This window comes from Peromyscus eremicus, chromosome 10 (assembly GCF_949786415.1).
Source record: "Peromyscus eremicus chromosome 10, PerEre_H2_v1, whole genome shotgun sequence".
In the NCBI taxonomy this organism is placed as follows: domain Eukaryota; kingdom Metazoa; phylum Chordata; class Mammalia; order Rodentia; family Cricetidae; genus Peromyscus; species Peromyscus eremicus.
Genome location: NC_081426.1, coordinates 63,025,341 through 63,049,178, shown reverse-complemented (window position 1 = coordinate 63,049,178; position 23,838 = coordinate 63,025,341). Strand labels below are relative to the sequence as shown.

At 35.6% G+C, this 23,838-nt stretch overlaps 1 protein-coding gene across 2 annotated transcripts in view; it reads left to right on the top strand.

Annotated features, from left to right (window-relative positions):
• Positions 1–23,838, top strand: part of Gabra2 (gamma-aminobutyric acid type A receptor subunit alpha2) — a 137,398-nt gene that overhangs the window by 281 nt on the left and 113,279 nt on the right. For both annotated transcript variants that reach the window (XM_059275087.1, XM_059275086.1), the window contains exon 2: positions 2,212–2,327. In XM_059275087.1, coding sequence (XP_059131070.1) covers positions 2,212–2,327 — 116 coding nt within the window. The remainder of the gene's footprint in view (positions 1–2,211; positions 2,328–23,838) is intronic.

Here is a 23,838-nt window from a genome sequence, read left to right as displayed (position 1 = left end):
ATTTTCTGTATGAAACATTTAACTGAAGAAGAGACTACCCTATCAGGAGTTTATTAGTCCAAAGGATGCCTGCAGTTAAGATACCTATAATGTCAAAATCTGATGAGGAAGCCAAATTACCCTTGGAGCTGACAGAAAAATATCAGCTAAATGATTTAAGTGGCAACTTAGGTTTTTTTCCTTTTCTTTCTGTCTCTTCCTTTGCATTTTTGTTTTCAATCATTTGGGGCTTCTATAAACAACACAGAAACCCCAAATGATATGTGAGTCTTAAACCTCTAGGTGGAGGTAGTATACAACTTGACAATCACAAACAATAAAACAAAAGCTTGATGTAGGAACCAACTTTTCATCTTATTAATTTAAAGGTATTTTTCTTTTCAGATGGCTACTGATAAAAAAGAATACTTATTTTAAATGTGTGATTTTTTTCTTTTGCCTATAGTCTGCAAAGAAGTAAATTTGATTGCTTTAAGCAATTTCATATTAATTTCAGTCTTTTCTGATTTTTTTTAAAAAAAAACAAGCAGTGGATATATTTCATTTAATGCATTTAGGAAGTGTTTTTAAACCCTAGAAGAATTAAAAACTTTTAAGGATTTTTCTGTAGCCATTACTTTTTAATAAATATTGTAGCATTTTATTATTCCCTTTAAGAGTTTTGACCAAATAATCTTCAAAGTGTGAAAAGATATTTTGAAACTGAAAAGAAGTCTGTTTGGAAATAGTTTAATTGGGAAATACTCACTCTAAATGAATATTGACTTTAGGAAGAGAATATGAAATACGACTTAACAACACCTCTGAGTGAAATCTCAGACTCCTGTGAATATCTTAGTGAGGGGTTTTAAAATTAGCTTAAAGTAGGCAAAGAGAAACTTTTGAGAGTAGAGTGTATGAACTGATTTATTTATATAATTTGAGGCTGTTCATCTTCTTGTTCACACTTTAATATTCACTCTGGTTTTCAAAATGTTAGCTTGACGTTTTTTGCCAATATTAATGTATTATGAGTATTGTTAGCTACTGTTTCTGCATTAATTTTGATGTAAATGGTCTCTGTCAGTGATGTTTTATATGATAAACATTGACTTGAGTGTAAGTACATCCAATCTTTGACTTTAATGGCATAGATGATTTATTATCAATTAATAACCATTGAGAACTACCACCGACTGCTTAACTAAATATCACTCTATTCATTTTCTGTTCTATATTTGACCAATAATGTTCATGGCAGAATTTTATTCTATTATATAAATGATTCTTTTTTGGGGACAGTAATTTAAATCTCTGAATCATTCTGAGAAAAAATGGCAATGAAAAGGGACACTCTGTTTTATACATTCAGTTTCTTTGGTACCAAATTGCTGTCACAAAATCAGGTCTCTGGCTTTATGACGGAGAAATAATGGAGAAAATCACTGCTTCTAAAGCTTTGCTGGGGATATTTTAAGACCACTCCTTGCCAGAAATTTATCACCAAAGAAGGGGTAACTGAACACTTTTATCTTTATGTAGCCCCTTATCTCTCTTCTGAGACCACTGCAAGGACCTAGCCTTCCCAGACTCTGAGGCTGTGTGTTGCTCCTGCCTTCAGAGCCCACCTCCATCTCCTGGCCACACTGAAGCCTGGCAGCCTGCCAGTGGAGTTTCCCTGATGTCTATATTATACTTGGCCATTGGGTGGAGGTATACCCCAAGTCAGGAAATTATCTTGGTCTAAAAATGTGAAAGGCATAGAGAAATAATGCTACATATGAGAACGATAGAGAAATTTGTACTACCAAAATGAGAGTTTATTTTCCAATTAATGTTCACAACACTGAAGAAACACTTGAGAAGTCTCTCTAGTCATTACACTCCATCTAACTGCTAAACAATCTTGCTGATAATGTTTGCACATGAGAATCTATAAACATGGTATGTTCTATGCAATAGATTTTTTTCATACAGAATGCTGTGTCAGAATTCTCAAAGTGTTATAATTATGTTTCTGATATCCTGATATTTATTATCCATTTTTAAATAGTATATTTAGTGTTCCCATAAGTTTAGTACTATTTATAGAGTGAAAAAGGAAAGAAGTGTGTATCACTAATGGCCAAATCAGCCTCAAATTCAGATCAAGTAAGAAGAGCATTTTGGCACTTAGCCAAACACCATATGCACATATATAATATATACCAATTTGTGAAATTATCTATTTAGGTTGGTGCTGGCTAACATCCAAGAAGATGAGGCTAAAAATAACATTACCATCTTTACAAGAATTCTAGACAGACTTCTGGATGGTTACGATAATCGACTTAGACCAGGACTGGGAGGTAAAAATAGTTCTCCTTTATTTTAAACTGTCACAAAACAATGGCTTTACAAGTTAAAGGCAATATTCTCGCCTTAATATATTTCATGCATGAAGACATTATTAGGCATTTGCTGTCCTAGATAACAGAAAGTAAGATGCATAAAATAAACCTTATTGCTTTATTTTTGCACACAACTAACATATGTAATATATATTGTGTAGAATGCTCACATTTATATGGAGACAAGTGTGTATGTGTGTGTGTGTGTGTGTGTGTGAAGAGTTTTATAATTAATTTATTGGAAAAGGCCTGTTTTTCAATCATTAAATATGTCTAAGTTTACAATTATTTATCTGCTGTACCTGTGTTACTTAATTACCACTTTTTACAGATGTCTGTTTTCACATCAGTATAGATGCACAATAATAATTTGACACAGACATCTTAAATATGTAGTGGTTATAAACCTGTTTTAGAAAGTTGTCACATGGTTTATTTTCAAACTTCAACAACAATTTTTAAGTAAAAACAGGGTTTTTTTTTAATCCAGGAAAATAAAAGAAATTAGGGTTGGCTAGTGTGCTATATTGATTACCCTTTATCTTTGCTAAGTGATGCTCGAGTTAGATAAAAGTTGTGTAGATGTAGGACTTCTAAAAAATCCCAAGCCAAGACATTGTCACTAATGTTCTGATTTTTTAATTTTAATTTTAAGATTGTTAAATATTTATCTATTTGTACAGATATAGGTATGGTACAGAAACTTAAGTTATGAAATTACATGTGATAAATATGTCCATAGACACATACTTAATGAAATTCTTAGTTGATTCAAAAATGAGACAAATTAGCTGTTCCTTCTATGCCAGGTAATGATCAGCACAGTTACTTGGTTATTCCAGCATTAACAACTTTGTCATTCTGCTGATTGGGGTTTGTATTCAGTTGGGCCTGGTGGCACACTTCTGTGATTTCAGTATTTGGGAAATAGAGGTAAGCAGATCAAGGGTTCAAGGTCTTCCGTAGCTACATAGCAAGTTCCAGTCCAGCCTGAGCTACATGTGAGTTTGTCAAAATCTGGCACTGACTTAATGTGTGAACTTTTATATTAGTAATTATTTCGATAGACAGTTGTTTATTTTAAATGTATCCATAGAAATTGTCCGGATGTCTTCAGAGTGGTAGGGAAACAGTCAAATAGACCCAACTTGTTAAACAGTATGCCATTTAGTTAATGTTAATATTCACTTGAATCCTTGAGTAGTATCTTAAGTTTAAAAGAGGACTCAGGGAAGAACAATGTTTCAAATATGACACAGTAATAAGTTGCATCGCCAAGAGATCATTTTATCAGAAGAAAAGTTTAAAAAAAACCAATTAATTTTATAACAGAAAACATAAAAAGGAAAACTGTATCTCCTTAATACTGGCTATTTCTAACTAGCAGGAACATAAGAACTTGCTACTCAAGTTAGAAAAAAATGCCAGCAAAATCTTACCATACTCATACCAGAGAAACAAGCCTTGCGCAAAGCCACCAAAATTCATAATGGTGGTTTAGGATGTGTATTGTACTAGGGCAGCTCTTTTGTCTCAGACATAGGAATTTTTATTTTTAAATAAATTGCTTGATACAAAATAAATTGGAAAATATTAAAGCTAGATCTTAAACTTCATTTCTTTTCAGTTTAAAAAGCTTTTTTGCTTTTAGGAGAGGCTATCCATTTTTGACTTTGGCTATTTCCACGGTCTCTAATTCTTTTTTATACTATCTCATATTAAAAATTCAATTTGCTTACATTCAATGTGGATCCCCATTGTCTTGTTACTTGGTTTAATGTAATATATTGTGTCCTTTCTTAGGTTACAGATAATGATCATCTGCTATTATTTCATGATCTGATTACTCTTACTACTCTGACACTGCTAATTTATGTGTGCCACTCGGTTCTCTTGACCACATAGCTTTGATGTTTCCCAATTTGATAAATGACATTGAGGGTACTGGAAGAGCATAGGCTGTGCATCAAACTCTCTAGAGTAGTATTCTACTTCACCTGTCTCTCACAATGGTGACAGAGCAGAGAAACCTTGATTCCTTTGATTAAAAGTGGATGCACTGTGTCTACTTTTCTACTTTATAAGCTCATTAGGAATGTTGCATAACAACACCAGGTACACAAATGTGTGCCCCATACTAATATTTCAGCAAATTCATTTTCTTTCTTCTTCTCCTAGTATCCATGCTTCTCACGGTGCATTTTTCATATTAGGTCAAACCCCATCTATCTTGCACTTCAAACTTTAGTGGTTTCTTTTGAGAATGCCTTCCATCTGCTCCTTTGACCTTTGACTATATTATCTCCTGTTACTAGAAAGGCTTCTATTCCACTTTTCTACTGATTGAAAAATATAACATTATAACATAATGAAAACCATTATGATGCCAGTGGTCTTTAGTATAGACCTTCTTAACTGAACTGAAACACCAAGATTCGATTCTCTCTCTGTTGAACTTCTTTAAGAGTTGCTATTTCTATATCTCACCTAGAACTTATTACATGTTACCTTGTATTATTTATTTTATCTTTATGTTCCTCTTATTACCTTAATGAGATCGAATAGACATTGAATCATAAATCCTCTGTGACTTCTGCAACTGGATATTGATTTGCCTATTGTGGCCATTAAATAAATGTTGATGTCTTGATTAACTTTCTGCCATCTGGAAAATGGGACTTCTTGTGCCTGGCTGCCCTTTCAGTGATGAATGCTGAGGTGAGCAATGTGACTCGGTGAGAGAAATGAGTCTTTTATTCAGAAGACTTACCACACCAGCTCTTGTCCGTATCACTTGTGTGAACTGGAAACATTCTTCCTCTGTAGATGCACAGTTATTATTCCTGAAACGAAGTTTATATTACAATTCCTTTAATAAACGTTGAATATGATGGCATATTCAATGCACACAGCAAAATTATGTGCAAATAGACAACTAGAAAATGATTGAAAATAAACGAAAGCCTGTGAAATTTTTCTAAATGGACTCTAGAAAATTTAAATGATTCTCATCATTTCTGCAACACAGCATTTGTTCTTTTTATTTGTAATTAAGTTTATGTCTGTATGGGTGCATGTGCACATGGATGCAGGTGTCCTTGGAGTTTAGGAATGTCAGATTCTCCTGGAGTTGGCATCACAGGAAGGTTTGGATATGCTGGGAAATAAACTCAAGTCCTCTTTGAGACCGCTGTGCACTCTTTACTGCTTAACTAGCTCTTTATCTAAAAGTCTTAACCTGAATGTACATATGTCACTTAAAATAGAAAGTTCAAGTAAATAATCTGTGTCATATTTCAGAAATTAATCAGGGAAATAATTACTATTCAATTCAATAATAATCTACTGAAATGAACATCTTCATTGATAGCTAATCAGATAGCTAATCATAAGTGTTACTTTAATCCATTTTTAACTTAAATCTACATAAATACTTAGAAAAGAGAAGTCAGATTTTTAACAATAAGTGAGAGAAATTATTCACCTGGCTTTGCTACTAGACCTCATGCAGAGAAGTTCCTTAGACACTCTGAGACTTGGCATTTCTTTTGGGAAAGTGAGAACAGTGATATTTAATTCTGAGAGAAGGATGGTATATTGAGATTAAGATACATGGCACAGGTTATGCAATATATTGAATTATACATTTTTAAGGATTTAATAATTAAGGTAGGTCCTTTTTAAAATTTAAGTCATATCATACCATTTGCCTGCTCAGAACCCCGAAATCACACCCTGTTCATCCTGCATTGGACATCTGTGTATCCCTGAGTGATCTGCCTTCCATTCATTTTTTGAACTCACCTCATATAGCTCTCTGCTTGCATATACTTCTTCAGTTACACTGATATCCTATCCTGATGTGAACACATCAGGACATCTGTGGGGATTTTCATCTGGCTGGGAAATCTTTCAAATTGTTAACTCACTAAAAGACTGACATTTGTGTTTAGACCAATTTTATGGGGTCATTGGCAGAATGAAAGTGTATACAAACCTCATATACTTATGACAGTGAACATTCACAGAGCTCAGCAGTGATAACTATTAGAAATGACAAGCCTTGATATTTAAATTATGGATGTGGTCTGCGAAATCTAGATTGAGTACCATGCTTAACTACAGTTTTGAAAAGTTGTTTTGAAGAGCTCATCTAGAAAATAATTTCCTAGTGTTCTTCTTTTATGGTCTGAAATCATAAGAAGTTTAATGCCTATAGTCAAGAAAGACATGAGGCCAGGTCATTGATGTGAGGTCTGAAGGACAATTTCTAAGTTAGTCTTATCCATAGAATGCGGAGAGATGCATGATCACATGTTTCTATGAATTGTATTACTTCAGAATTTATAAAAAATAAATCAAGGACTATTCAGGTGGCAAAAACATACAGAAAAAATATCGATGTCTCTCAGAATGGATATATATCAATAATAACTGAGATAAGCTTTTTCTTTGGGTCTTGAACTGTGTTGCCCTAAGATGCTAATTAAATAAGTTTGGTATATTACTCAACCTTTACTCAGAGGTTTTTATTTTTAAAATGGAGGTAAAATAAATGACACATTTGTCTATCAGAGGTTTATTCTATTGTGTACATCTGTGTATTTTGTACAGTGTTGAGTAGACAGAGGATGAAATATTTGTAAATATTATCATAGTTACTGGTTGGACTACACATGCAGTGTAGACAATATTCAGTATTACACTTGCTTTATAAGACTGTGACTTGTAAAATTTGTTAACTTTTGAGCAGATAAAATGTAATTTTTGTTTTGTTTTGTTCTGGTTTTGAGGGAGAGTCTTATGTCCAACCTTGGCTGGCCTGGAACTTGCTTTGTAGGACAATCTGGCCTTGAATTTAGAGATCTAACTGCTTTTTTTTTTTGTCTCCTGTATAGACATTAAAGGGTTGCACAACCATGTTTATCCCAAAGATATTGTATAGTGTTAAGGAAAATATATAATTGTGTTTTTCTTACTCATTCAGTCTTATTTGTCCATATTCTTTTGTATATTTGAGGAATCTCTGGAAACAAAATCAATATGAGAAAGAAAAATTCCACTTGTGTTGTGCGTTGGGATTATCATGAAATGCAGCAATGTGGAATCATCAATGAATTAAAATAGCTTTGTTTATAAAGCAAGGTTGTAGTCACACAAAGCACACTATATAATGTTGGTGATGATCAACAAAGCTAACCTAACCTGGGTGGTATCAGGAACTTGAATGGAAAAAAAAATGGGTCTTACCCACTGTGCCTCGTGGTGATAACAATTTCAGATCTAATCATATGAAATGGAAAAGTTAAGGGGAAGACAGGGGAAGGATAGTCTTCCGTGTGTGCTGAAAGGAGGAGATTGAGCTGATCTGTTAAAAAGTTGTCATCTCAGATGGAAGCAGTGTAAACCATAGATGACAGAGGTCTCTGCTTCTCTTAAAAGCTGTGAAGTCTGACGTTAGCCTCCACATCCATGCAGCTGAGGTTGAGTCCTACGCTCCTGCAAAGGAATGATGCAGCTGAGCATCTAGCCTGCCTTTCATTATGACTAAGACTCATGGGGTCTTCTAGAGAACCTGCAATAGGACAACCTTTAGGATAAGTCTGGCAAAGAAGAAGATTTTAGAGCCTATTTTGTGCTCAATATCAAGTCTCCCCCTTTCAGTTGACCTACAGGCCACAGAAAACACTGCCTTTGAGATTTCAAGAGTGACAAAGAGAGCATAAATTGGAGATATTTCACACATCCATGGAAATAGGTTTCTATAAAAGTGCTTATGTTGAATATCAAGTCATTTGTCTTTTATTCTTTATTGAAATATGTTTGTAGGAGGTATTAAAGAAAGCCTAAGCCTCTAGCTTCCTGTGATGCAATACCACTAGGCAGATGCATACCGTGGACATCATTTTAGTTCTGGCAGGGACCCTCCCAGCTCTCTTAGTCTGGTATGGGACTAGACTACTGGTGGCTTCATCACAGTCTATGCTAGGTTAAACAAAACATGTGATGATGTTATATACAGCATTCTGTATTCTTTTCAGTAATTTGTGGTATGATAGCGTGTGTCTTAGCATTTCTGAACACCCTCCCTAACACTATGTGTTGTGTTTTACTCCATGCACAGAAGGTGCCAAGGCAGGCTTCTTCAGAAATCGGTGGTGTATGAGAGTTCAGCAGAGTTTTCACTAAATTTGTTCTTATATGCATGTACAACATATACTATTTTATAAGAAAGGTGTACTAAGTGCATGCTAGCAGGAGTGTGCATTAGACTAGATAGTATTGTGCTTTTAGAGGGTGACATCATTGAAAGGCAAGACACATAAATACTACCAATGTTTTATTTATTATTATTTTGCCTCTTGGAGGCACAAACAAATACACATTACTTACTAGATTTACTTATTTTGAGCACTTAGATTCAGTGCAGTTACAGCTCTCCCTCCACCCCTGCCAATGGAACATATGAATGATGCATTCATTTGTTTCAGCATTATTTTTCATTACTCCACCTGAATCACAGCGTAGAAAACCTGAGTCATTAGTGGAGATGGCCAAATGAATAGTTTCAGCAGTTTGCAATGCATTAGTGTTCAATGGAATAAATCAAATGAAATTATTTTGCTATTCAATTACTTAATGTGTATTGAAGATATGTGACATGAAAGACATTCCTGAATTCAAAGATGGTGTTGGTCTCATGGATAGGAAGATCCTTTGGCTGAGGGGCAGAATAGACACGGGAGTTACCGTTCTTCAAATGACTCTAAATATCACCATGTGTTTCATGGAAAGGCCAAGCTACTGAAATCCAGACAAATCAATTACTTTTACTTGTAACATATAACTGAGAAAATCTGTAGTTACACATATGCTTCCATTATTCTAATTAGTCATTGAGAATTTTCTGATATTAGTTTAAATGTTAGAAGAATAAGTTCTTTTTGATTGTTTGTTTATTTGTTTTGTTTTGTTTTTTCGAGACAGAGTTTCTCTGTGTAGTTTTGGTGCCTGTCCTGGGTCTTGCTCTGTGGACTAGGCTGGATTTGAAATCACAAGTGCTGGGGTTAAAGGTGTGTACCACCGCCACCCTGCCTAGAAGCATCAATTCTTACAGATGCTGAGACAAGTACAATTCCATTTGAAATTTCTAGATACTCTTCACTTACCTTACAGAAAATATATGCCTTCTCTTATTGTAATGTGTTTTGATCTACAGGTACATGGAAAAATAGATAAGCCTGAAGTATAAAATAAAAACAAATACATGAGGAATGATCTGTTAAGCAATATGTTTATTTCTTTTGAATTTCTAATTTTTGATACAACATAGAGTCCTAAAAACTTGTTTTTACCTTGAAACACCCTCATTATTCAAGGTACAGATCGTTTTATTTACAAAATGAATGAAATTAATACTTAGAAATATTTCATTCAGATCTCATCAAATTTAGGTTACTAACATATTGTAAGATATAGACTTAAAGTTTTCATTTTATAATTTGTTTAACTGCCATTATACAGTGGATTTGATATGCTTTTTACATTTATTATGTCTTTAACAAATTCTAAGCCTATTATAGGAAAACAGGATTTCATCTACATCTTAATTTGAATGGTGGGTAAAATTTAGTTTTTAAATCTTCTGTATAGTTCTCATAGTTTTTTTTATCAGTGTTTAAAGCATTTTAAGAGTATAAGAATGCTTCATATAAAATTTCAAAAGTAGTCCTATCTTAAAACGGCCTCCTTCTTTTTATTAACACAAAGGGGAAATAAATGTCCTTATTAAACTCAGGATGTTATCAGCTTTTTAAGGGAATAAATACAAAGTGTTCCAGCACTACTTGTGGTGACATTGTCTGTGAAGAAGCATTTTAGTCTTCTTAAAGAACTTGCTTGATTAGAATATTACTGAATTGATTTGATATGTGGCCCACGACAATTCTTCATCCTGTGTGGCTTAGAGAAGCAAAATGGGTGAACATTCCTGATCTAAAATCTGATAAAATAGTAAAGTCTTTGCTTGCTGACACAGTTGGCATGAATATCCATGAAACAGAAAACAACAAGGTAAGGCTATTTTTTTATCTGTTTATGAAGATGGACAAGGTCTAAACATTTCTGAAAGTGCTTCAAGTATTTAGAATGATACATATTGCAATTGGATTCTACCTGTAATTAGAGGACTCAAATTATAGTCCAGGGTTAGAAGAGATTGAAGAAGGGTCATGCTTCTATGTGTCTCAACAGGATTCCCAATCAATGACGTATCCTTAATAGCATTTCCAAACTTTTTGCTTAGGTTTTGTTTTATGGTGATATCTAAATATTCTCATATAGATGTAAATAAGCATTTGGGAACAAAAGATAACCACGTCTGACAACATAGACCTACAACTAGGGAGGCTGAACTAGGAGGATAATGAGTTCAAGGTTGGTCTGGATAACAGAATGAATTCAGGGCTGACCTGTGCAATATAATAAGATCAAATATTAAAATTAAAAGTAGAAAAGTACAGGGCTGGAGATCTAGCTCAGGGATGTACAATACCCTGAGGACAAGTCCAGGTAGTGAAAAGAAAAAGGAAGGTAAAAGGCTCATGTGTTTTCAGAATGAAGTATGATGTGCATTCAAAGTTTTGTGGTACAGAAGAGGACTTCAGATATGAACTATATGAGTGGTTTGGGATGGAAAGACCTATCTTTTGGGAGACAATTAAAAAGAGATTCAGAGTTTTTGATCTACTCAATTACATGTAAGAACATGTTAGAAGCAAAATATGATGAGTTTCTACGCAGGTCCTTGGGTTAGAGATCTATAGTACATTTTTATTACATGAATTTCTTCGAAGTTGCTACACCAGAATTAAGCAGCCCAGGCATAGAGAATTGTGATGAATGGAGAAAATTCATTTTTGTTACCATAATTGCATACAGAAACTCTTCAGATTCTAAAGAAATGAAATAGTGGACTAAAATACCCGACAGGTTTACAAGGAAGATTAAAATTTGCATACCCAGAAAGGAAGTCTTAATTAAAAGAAAATGGAATTTCAAGGTTGGTGTTTCAGTCAAGTAGAAGGGAATATGGGAGTCTAGATTTAATTAGTTATCTAGGGCATGTAAGGGTAATCATTGAAGCAAAAAGAATGTGAACTGGCGATTTTACTGGGGAGAATATAAGAATGATTACATGAGTTGGGAAATCTTTGAAGTATTTGGAAACTACATGGGATGAGCTTAGATGGTGAACAAGTGATGAGAGAATGATTGTGAATATTTTGTGGCCACTGTCAAGGGAGTAATAATGAAAATATTACTGTCACCTGTAACTGTAAATTAAAACGAGACATCTTTTATGGTTACCAGTGGCTCTTGACTTAGTAGAACTTACAGGATTAGAGGATCCAAGATAACTAACATGAAATCTGCATAAAAGCTATCCTATTAATAATGCTTATATTAAGTGTGTATGTATGTTTGCACATAAGTGTAGAAATCCAAGGGTAAACTTAACTTAAATGTCATTCCTTATTTGACTTCCACATTTGTGTGTGTGTGTGTGTGTGTGTGTGTGTGTGTGTGTGTGTGTGAGAGAGAGAGAGAGAGAGAGAGAGAGAGAGAGAGAGAGAGAGAGAGAGAGAGAGAGAGAGAGAGAAGATCTCGTTAGCTTAATGCTCAGGAATCAAGCTAGACCAGTTGGCCAAAGATCACTAAGGCTCCATTCATTTTTACTCTCTCTTCACTGGGATTCCATGTGTGCACTATCTTGCTTGGGTTTTCTATGTAGGTATTAAGGGTTGAGCATAGGTCAACTTTCAAGACAAGCACTAACATTGAGCTATCTTCCTAGGCCCTAGTGTCTGGATCCTTTAAAGTAGAGCACGAGGCAGATGGATCAGTGAGCAGAATATTGCTTTAACAGAAGGTTCTTTTTAGCTTTCATTCCTTTCAGCATCCCACATAATCTGTAAGGTTCTTGGAGATATTTTTGGCTGTCAACAAACTGAAGGTTTGACTCATAGCTTTAACTGGGAGGGTCACTTCGGATTTACATTACTACGTGTGAAACACATGGGTGGTGACGTCTCATGGGATCAAGCTGTTGACTCAGGATGGAGATATTTCCATCTTGGGACATGTGAAATGATAACATCACTGGCCTGTCATACTCCTTTATCTGTTACTGCTCCCCATTTGGGCTTTTGTCATTTTTGGTAACAGGTTCTAATAGAGGCATCTCTTTCCCAGACAGTTACAGGAGGCAGCTGCAATTTCAGCTTTTGTTGCCATTGTCTTGAAACAGCTGGGATGTTAAACAAAATCTACCAGCAGATGAGGAAGTGGGCAGGTGTATGTTTAAGTGACTAGATCTAAAAGTTAGTGGGGCAGAAAACAGATGGCTCCCCATCAAAATTTTTCTCCTCTAGGGAGCTGTTTTGTGGCCCATCATCTCTATAATTTGCTCACTCATTGAGATAGGGTGGTGTGACATAAAGATGTGTTTGTCTTGAGACATTAGAAGATATGATATTCCTAAGTAGCTTTTTATACTGCATGTTTAAAGCCAATTGCAAACAGGGAAAAGAGCTCATTTGCACTAGAAATTAATAATCCGATATAGGTGAAAGAAGAAAATCATGGCAGCCTTCAACAATTAACAATGTGGTAACCTGATACTTAAAATTTTAATCTGCACTGGCTTCATTATGAGTTCAGTTTCCTATAAACCAGAAGCTTAGTAGTAGGTGACTGGCACTGACCTATGATTAAAAGTGACATAAAGAGCACTAACTGTCTAGGAGAGGTTATGAATTCCTATGATCCCAGCTCTTAAGAGCTTCAGAGATTATAGCCTAGGCAGCATTCCAAACACCAGGCCAGCTAAGACTAGGACTACACGACATAATCTTGTTTCTAAAAAGAAAATCATCTTCTATAGTCCTTAATTTTATCTTTATGTGTATCACTTCTTGTTTTTCTTTAATTGTTTTCATTATATATAAATATATAAATACCACCCCTGAGTCCATGCAGTATTTCTAATATGTAGTATGCATGTGTTATTAGGCTTGACCACTGGTATTGCAAAGCTAATTAGGGGGCTCATTTTGATTCTCCCTCTCTCAGTAGTCATTATCTGCCTGTAGCTCCTGATAATAATATCAATAATAATAATAACTTAATATTTTTATTATCATTAGTCCTTTGAGAATCTCATCCAGTGAATTTTGATGATGTTTATCCTCTCTCCCCCAACTCTTTTCAGATTCACTTCCTTTCCCTTCCAACAAACAAACTTCATGTCTCTTTTCCACAATTGAGGGCAATTCATACTGCTCAGCATTTTTGAGTGGATAGCTTTCCACAGGAGTGTGGTCAACTTATTGATGTTATACTCTTAAAAGGAACTGATTCTTCCTTTCCCAACAGCTATCAACTCTCAATATTTCCTTGGCTAGGAATAGAGATTACTGTCCAATGCCCTCTCTTTGCTGATCCTGGGACATCTATAGGGGCTCCAGCAGTCCTTACCACCATAGTTACCTGAACTACCAAAAAAAAAAAATCACTCAAGAGTCCTGTTCCTGTTGTCAAAAATAAGTTTTCCCTTGTCTCTGATTTCCACCTTTAGGTCATAGTTTTATGAAGTGAAGAAAATGTCTGGGAAAGGGAGTGTCTGCCTTAGGGTTTGGTACATTTTTGCCCTCAGCCTGACACCTGTACTATTTCTCCAGTAAAAGTATTATTAAATGTGCTTGTTATTAATTTTCTGCTCTGTAAAATGGGCATGAGTCACCTGGGTTGTCTGATTTGAGTATGTCTCTTGTGTTCACCATCCTACTTTCTGACAAGGTTTCCATTATGCCTACACTGTTGGTGGTGGCCCACTGTTGGTGGTGGCCCACTGTTGGTGGTGGCCCACATTTGGAGAATGGGGAAGTGCCTCAAGCTGACAAGGGCTGAGATTACAGGAATGCTACACTTCATTTTACAATTCTAGGAGGGATCCAAAAAGACTATGAAGCAAATAGAGAGGTGCCTTAAGCCCTCCGTAATTTTTTTTTTGCTTTTAATATCTTGAAAGTCAGAAGTTCATAATTTTGCTTTCTAAAAGTTGGTGCTATCATTCTTCATCTTCATCAGAATATAATCATAGGTATATTTATTCCCTATGCTAAGATTTTGTAAAATTCTGATAGCATTAATTTAGGTGTGTAATCTATATAATGTAAAATATACTTTGTTCAGTCATTAATACACTTCAGTTATATCATGTACTACAATTTACATATATGTTGAAAAACTGAAATGAATATTACTGAGGCTGAAGATGTGGTGTGGTTGGCAAAGTGCTTGCCTAGCATGCACAAAGTTTTGTGTTCAATACCCAGCACATCATAAACCAGGTCCTTTAATACATGTGTGTAATCCTAGTTCTTTGAAAGTAGAAGCAGAAGTTCAAGGTCCTTTTTATTTAACCATATAGTTAGTTTAGAACCAGCCTGGGCTACATGAGATCCTGTTTTAAATGTAATGGCATGGTGGCAATTGCTTTGATTAGTGTATTTTAATTATTGTAGTTAACTAGTTGGAGGGTGTCTTAAGGTTTCTATTGCTGTGAAGAAGCGCTATGACCATATCTGCTCTTATAAAGGAAAGCATTTAATTATGGTGGCTTGCTTACAGTTCAGAGCATTACAGTTTAGTACATTATCATCATGATGGGAAACAAGGCAGCAATGGTGCTGGAGAAGAAGCCGAGAGTTCTTACTTCTTGACTCACAGGCAACAGGAAGTGGTCTCCCTGTCACACGAAATGAAGTTTGAGCAAAAGAGACCTCAAAGCCCACCCCCACTGTCGCATACTTCTTTCAATAAGGCCACACCTACTTCAGCAAGGCCACATGTCCTATTAGTGCCAGTCACTTTGGGGGCCATTTTCTTTCAATCCATTGCAGGGGTTACTAATTAAAATTAAATTTATATCAATAATGAATTACTACTTAAATTGTGTATATGGAATTATGCTATACCAGATTTTCCCACAGATAAAATATAAATGGCAGAGAATTATAAAGCTCTCTTTTTAAATGAAAATAATGATAATTATTATTATGAACAGAATTTAAGCTACCAAGTTTGGTTTTGGACTCCTAGACTCAACCAGTCTTCTCTTCTCATCTTCCTGGCTAGTTGGGACTATAGTTGAAGCCACCAAGTTTAGCTTCTTTAAATATTTTTACATTACTGTTATAGTGTATCAAATTTTCACTTGGATGAAATAAAAATGGTGTTTTATGCTGGGCGGTGGTGGCACATGCCTTTAATCCCAGCACTCGGGAGGCAGAGCCAGGCGGATCTCTGTGAGTTCGAGGCCAGCCTGGGCTACCAAGTGAGTTCCAGGAAAGGCGCAAAGCTACACAGAGAAACCCTGTCTCGAAAAAGCAAAAAAAAAAAAAAAATAAATAAATAAAAAAAATGGTGTTTCATAAACATTATATATGATTTATGTTAGAACACCCCAAAGAGACTAGGTTATGAACCTGGGGGATCTTTTATAGGTAAAGAACTATTACGTTTTTATTTTAAAGAATTAAGAGAAATACGGGCCGTTCATTGATCTAGGTAGTTGTGATGGAAAAGTGTCTAATATTTTAAAACAAAGTACTATTGTATTTAAGATAATAAACACTTTTATTAAAGCTGTGCTTAGATGTTTTTTATCCTAAACAAAGCAGGTGGATTCTTAGGCACAAAATGCTTGTATTAGATAATCAACATGTTTTGATAAATCATTACTATTATTGTACCTTCATTCCTAAATCATGAAGATCCTAGGCCTATAGATAGGGATTTGCATATATTCCTTCCATCTAAAATGCTTCCTCTATTTTTTAGATTGGTTCAAGGCAAATAGAGTAGAAAATAAATTTCTGGGAACACAAATCTAAAAGCATTTTTTTCTTTCATTGTAGAGAAATAGAGAAACAGTAGGTGTCTCAATACAAGTGAGCAGAATAGGCTTCTCTGCCTCTGATGTCTGTCCAGGCTGGAAGCACATGGACTGCTTTGGTCTTTTGATTCTAAGCAATTAGGACCTTGTACAAAATGATGTACTCCCACTGCATGACAACGCAGGCCAAGAGTTCTCAGATCTGCTTAAAACTTGAAGCAGAAGTGATTGTTAGAGCTAGTGATAAATGAATCAAATTGTGTTCACCGCTGTTTATGTTTCTAAATCTTGCTCTACTCCACAGGATAGTGATGTGAAGGGCAACATCTCTCCCAAGCTCATCCTCTGTTACCTCCAGGCTGTGGTGGACATCCTAGACAGACTCTTCTTAAAATTGGTTCTTCTTCCCCAGTTTTCAGTCCCCCCACCTTTCTCATTACTTTTGTCCTTTGAATTTTTTTCTGTTCTTTTATCTTAAGTGTGTCCCAAGATTCTGTACTTCAGGGATTTTCCCAGAACAATCTCACTGAAGCCCTCGCTCTAAATTATTACCTGTGAGAAGATAGTTCAACAAATTTGGTTTCTAGATCATATACCACTTTGTGGTATGAATTTGCTCATTATTGTCCAAATGAACTCTCATTTCTTACCCTCACTCCTTTTAGGCTTAAGTACAGAACATTTAAAGTGATCCACATGGCTTCAGGCCTTGGCTCTTATTTCTTCTACTTGCAGCTATTTTGTAGGAGGTAGTTCAGATTCATAGGCTTTGTTTGGGTGGTTTCTTTGTTTGTTTAATTTTTAGTGTATTTTTTTTCATTCATTGACTTTTTTGTAGAAGCTGCTGCTTCTGCTTCAAGCATTTTTTCTTTCTTCATGTTATTTTTAAATGCCACTGCTTTGGGAAGCCTTACTGGACTACCAGCCACCTTCTCCACACAGACAACCCTTTTATGAGTAAATCACAGGGTTACTACACCTGGTAAAGCTTTGATGTTTTGTATACTGAGTACAAGTTATCTAAATTCAGAGATTGCTGACATCTTGTCTGGTGATCTATCCTTAATATGCATGTTTCTAGAAGATAGACAGTAATTGTGTTTGTCTACTAGATGAATTCAAAGATGAGTTGCCTAGTTTCTTATATAAATTTCTCAAAGGCAACTTCTGGATATGATACTCAGAAATGTATTTATTTATTTATTTGCTTACTTATTTATTTTGAGAATTTCATACCCACAGTTTTGCCCATGGAAACTACTTTGCCTACTAAGGCTGTTTTTTTGTGTGTGTGAGGATAGTGTTATTATTAGTTGTCAAGCTGCAACAATAGAGAAATTCTGACAATGTTTTTCTCATCTCCTATTACTCCTACGAGTCAGTTGACTTGCTCATCTCGCTAGTCTATAGTTTAAGAAATCAATCTGTTTTATTGGACAGTTTCATTCAAATAAACAATTAACTTTTTGAAAAATTTTGAAATTCAGGATATTTCCAACAAAAGTGCAGATTTTCTCCTTCTCTTTTAAAAATTCCAGCATATGAGTTAACTCCTCTTATAATAGTATTTCACTGAAACTGGGCAACAGTTTCTGCAATTACAGAAATCTGAAGTTGCTGGAGATTTCACCCAGTTTGCATCCTTCAGCTAAGTGAACTGCTAGCCATTGAGTATCATGCTACCCCAAGAACCACTGAGGTGGAGACATCTATCCCCATGCTTGCTTGCATGTTGCCAGGTTTCTTTCTTTTGGTTGGATTAAATTATGAAATCCTAGGCTCAGCATACCTCCCGGATTTGTTTTACCTCGAATCCAAACTCTAATCTCCAGTCTGTGTAATATAGCATTTAATAATAACAGGGAGGAGGTATTCACTTAATTGCTACCTGTTAGCAGGACAAAAGTAGGCTGAGCTCAGTACTCTAGAGGGGGAATCAATGGCAAGTATGTTAACCAGTGGGAATGGGCTGAGTCTATCTGGTTACAGTTGTGTGAGTGCTGGAAATCAGATTTTCCAGACATTCAATTATTAGTCAAAAGCTTTTGAAAATCTTGAATTAATAAACTATTTCCCAGTTTTTATGTCTGATGATGATGATTATTATTACTATCATCATCATCATCATCATCATCATCATCATCATTTTTTTTTGTGTGTGTGCATGCCACACAGTGGACATAGATCAGAGAATAGCTTGTAGGAATTGGAGCTCTTCCTCCTTCACAAGTCCTCAGGTATGGCATAACCTCCCTTTACCTGATGAACAAGCTCTCTCAGTGAAGACTTAGTTTTTCAAAGATCCATAAATTAAGGTTGAAATAAAAACAAACCAAGTCTTGTTTTTCCCCCAAAAGTACACACCTGAAAAGCAGTAAAGCAGTTTGCAACTTCTGGCCTTAAAGGAGCTGTTTGTTTGTTTCTTCCTTCCTTCCTTCCTTCCTTCCTTCCTTCCTTCCTTCCTTCCTTCCTTCCTTCCTTCTTTCCTTCCTTCCTTCCTTCCTTCCCTCCCTCTCTCCCTCCCTCCCTCCTTCCCTCCCTCCTTTCTTTCTTTCTTTCTTTCTTTCTTTCTCTCTCTCTCTCTCTCTCTCTCTCTCTCTCTCTCTCTCTCTCTCTCTTCTTTCTTTCTTTCTTCCTCTCTTCATTTATTTCTCTTTTTTTTGTGTTGGTTTGTTTATTTTCCATAAAGGATGTGAAGGAATGAATTAGAGAACTTGTCAAACAGAAATTCAACACATCTTCAAATATATTGTTGTACTTTTTCAGTTCTGTATTTCACAATTTATCAATATTCTTGACTTTGATGTGCATGGTCTGAATACTGGATTTTGTCATCTATCCACAAGCTTATGTTTTAAAATGATATTTTCTTTTATCTTTTTCTCAAAGAACTTTATTTCATCCTGTGAAGTAAAAAAGAACAATAACTATGGATAGTGATATAATCTGTTACCCAGATAAAATGGGCTTGAAACAGTCTTTGTAGCCAGGCTATGCTTTGACTTCCAGTTTTCTGAGCTTGTCTTCAGTTTTGTATGAATCAAGACCTATTTCTTTTAACTGGGCAAATGCTTCATGGGGAACTAGGTTTTTGCTGTAGTAACAACTTTCAGTTTTGCTTTTCTCTCATACACCTTGTATATAATCTAGACTTGCCCACTGAGATGGGATGAATCTCTACAGATAGACTCACCTACACAATGTCATCATTGCAGATTCTGAGAGATGGGCATTCACAATGCTAATTGCTGGTAACTAGAGCTATGGGCATGTGGCTAGGTGCAGCCAGATGTCAGCTGTGACACAATTTCACGAAAATGGAAGTCAGAAGTTATGCCAAACTTTGACAAAGGAGAGAATAGAAAACATGTAACTTAATTAGAAGTAGAAATGGGAATATTTGGCAAGTAGATTCATGACTGTCACCATTAGCAAGAAGGACCCATTGTTCTAGTAGTGACTAACCATTCACATTGCTTGGTGACATAAGTTGTGTTTCAACTTAGGATTTGTAACTCCACAACTACTATTTGTATATAAAATGCATAGCGTTTTTATGGAATTGTGTTTTTTGGCACAATCAATTGTTGGATACAACTTCAAAGTCATTTTTCTGAGTTCCTAAGACTAAAAGTTTTGCTACAAGTCGTCTAGACATTTTAAGGGAAGTAGTCAAAAATTTCAAACTCCTGTGACAGTAATTGCCAGGAAGAGTGGAATTAGAGGGGAGAGGAGCGGGGTCCATGCCTTCCTTGGTTTCTGCTTTCCTCTTAGTGTGAACATAGAGGTGTCTAACATTTACTATTTCTTAATCAATTAAGTATTTGAATACAGCATTCAATAATTCAGCATTTGAATGGCACATCCATTCTTGGAGTTCTTGGGTTTCCAGATATTTGGATACTTAACATTCAATTTTATATCTAAATTTTGGTGGTTTAGACTTATGATACTTATCACAATTAGTAATCTTCCTCAGAAACAGTGTTAATTGCTAGATGAATTCAATTGCTGTGTTTAGCCTAATGTCTAACAGCATATAAAAGTCATTAGAATGACCTTGAATTTAACATAATTAAACATAACACTGTCTTCACTCTTACAGAAACTCAAACCAGGGGCACAGACTCCATGGCTTTAGTTGTCTCTAGAGCATGTATCACAGTTTATAACACTACCAAGAAAGATCTAGAAGTGTCATTAGTTGAACATGATGGAATCAAAAATGGAACTTGTTAGTGTGTTTTAGAATCCAGTATAACACAAGTATAAAATGTGTTTCTATGTTGAGATTGTACAAAACTATTATTAATTTTATACAGAGGCTATACAATTAACTATAAAAATGAATATCAAATGAATGGTATTATCCTACATGTTTTGAGTGTTAGGAACAGTATTAAATATCTATGACTTATTTCTTGCAAATCCTATGAGATAGGTAAATAATAATATCCCAGTTTAAATGAGAAACAATGAGAAATAGTGATCAATTCTTTCTTGTCACTCAAACATTTTAAGATAGAGTTAGCATTCCATACAACACATATTTTCCATGTCCATTCACCTCAAATTTCATCCATAACTCCTAAATCTACCTAATACAGTGAATGGTAATAGGTATATCTCTGTCTGGGCTTTATGATCTGGATTATCTATCTTCTCAATGTAGTTTTTATACCTATTGATTAGATCCTCTAAGTCTTAGTTTTTTCATTAATAACAAGATCATTTATGGAAAGGTTACAGAGAGTAAACAAAATATGTGTAATATAGTAATGAAGGTAGGCAGCATGTGATAAGTGCTCATTCATAACTTACTCCATAAGTGCCCTTAAATTCTGGTTACTTCACATAATGTAGAGACTTACTCTTAGTTCACAAAGTGATGTATTAAAAGTATAGGTCTTGCTGGGTGGTGGTGGTGCACGCCTTTAATCCTAGTATTCGGGAGGCAGAGCCAGGCGGATCTCTGTGAGTTTGAGGCCAGCCTGGTCTCCAAAGCAAGTTCCTGGAAAGGCACAAAGCTACACAGAGAAACCCTGTCTCAAAAAAACAAAACAAAAAAAAAAACCAAAAAAACAAAACAAAACAAAAGAAGTAGTGGTCTTTTTCAAATAAGACACACAAATAGATTTACTGAGTGATCAACTGAGTTTTGTGATCTTCATGTGAGTCTTTATTCCAGAGTTACCTGTGATTAAACCACATTTGTTTCCAGTAATATTCTGTCACAAAACACTCCATAAAAATTGTTATTTGTATAGGAATCCTTGTCTTACATCAGAATTAAAAGGATGCAAATTGTCAGTATTTGAATCTACCTTTATGTAAACAAAAGACCCAAGAGGATTTCTCAGAAATCCTCAGCAAAACAAGTATAAAATGATCTAGGTTCTTCAGAACTTAGAAATTCAGACTCCCACTGTATCTATACACATTTCTATCAAAAAATAAACATTAAATATATGAGAACTTGAGAGGAGTTACTAAGTTCTGATCATAACCACATATGATTTCTTCAAACTTTGGGTAAGATAACTTTAAAAGTAATTATTAAGTAATTATTATTGTATTAAATACTAAAAAATTATTACTTAGGTATTATTCAATGGACAACTATGATGAATGCTATCATAATAGTAGACAGAATTCTAACCCCTTTGTTCTTGCTACATGTTTCATATGCCCTGCAAAATCCCTGGGCCTTTGACTAACATTACAATCCCATAGTTAGCATTCACTTTTTAACACAGTTTTTTATTTAACATAGAAGGGAAAAATACCCAAGATGGGCTTGACCTCATCACATGAAGCTTTTATATGTGAACGTAGAGGTCTGAAAAAGAAAAATCAGAGATATGTGAGACACAAGGGATAGTCTTCTTCCCTGAAGGTGGACATATAATGGTGGCTGCTGATGGCCTCTGAAAAATGAGATCTGACATTCACCAAGGAAATGAGGACCCTCGATCTATAACTGCATCAGCCAACTTGCCAACTACCACATAAGGCTTTAGAAAAAAAACACAATCCAGTTAATACATTGAGTTCAATCTTCTAAAATCCTGAGGAGCATCCCTTCTTCAGGGACTTCTGACCTACTAAGCTATGCATGAATACTGATTTCTCTAGTAAGTTTGTATTAGTTTGCTTAAAAGCAATAGGAAATTAATATAGCTTTTTTTCTTTTTTTATTATTTTATTTTATTTTACAATACAATTCAGTTCTACATATCAGCCATGGATTCCCTTGTTCTCCCCCCTCCCGCCCCCTTCCCCTTGCCCCCAAACCACGCCCCATTCCCACTTCCTCCAGGGCAAAGCCTCCCCCAAGGATTGAGATCAACCTGGTAGACTCAGTCCAGGCAGGTCCAGTCCCCTCCTCCCAGGCTGAGCCATTCGTCCCTGCATAGGCCCCAGGTTTCAAACAGCCAACTCATGCACTGAGGATAGGACCCGGTCCCACTGCCTGGATGCCTCCCAAACGGATCAAGCCAATCAACTGTCTCACCTATTCAGAGGGCCTGATCCAGCTGGGGGCCCCTCAGCCACTGGTTCATAGTTCATGGGTTTCCATTCGATTGGCTATTTGTCCCTGTGTTTTATCCAACCTTGGTCTCAACAATTCTTGCTCATATAAACCCTCCTCTTTCTCGCTAATTGGACTCTCAGAGCTCCACCCGGGGCCTAGCTGTGGATCTCTGCATAGTACTTGAAGTTCTAGCCAGAGCAATAAGACAACATAAGGAGATTAAGGGGATACAAATTGGAAAGGAAGAAGTCAAGCTTTCCCTATTTGCAGATGACATGATAGTATACTTGAGTGACCCCAAAGATTCCACCAAGGAACTGATACAGCTTATAAACACCTTCAGCAACATAGCAGGATACAAGATCAACTCAAAAAAATCAGTAACCCTCCTATATACAATTGACAAACAGGCTGAGAAGAAAATCAGAGATACATCATCCTTTACAATAGCCACAAATGACATAAAATACCTTGGGGTAATACTAACCAAGCAAGTGAAGGACCTATATGACAAGAACTTTAAGTCCCTGAAAAAAGAAATTGAAGAAGATGTCAGAAAATGGAAAGATCTCCCATGCTCATGGATAGGCAGGACTAACGTAGTAAAATTGGCAATTTTACCAAAAGCAATCTACAGATTCAATGCAATCCCCATCAAAATACCAACACAATTCTTCACAGACCTGGAAAGAATAATACTCAACTTCATATGGAAAAACAAAAAAATCCAGGATAGCCAAACGAATCCTGTACAATAAAACAACCTCTGGAGGCATCACGATCCCTGACTTCAAGCTCTACTATAGAGCTACAGTAATAAAAACAGCTTGGTACTGGCATAAAAATCGACATGTGGACCAATGGAATCGAATTGATGACCCTGACATTAATCCGCACACCTATGAACATATAATTTTTGACAAAGAAGCCAAAAGTGTACAATGGAAAAAAGAAAGCATCTTCAACAAACGGTG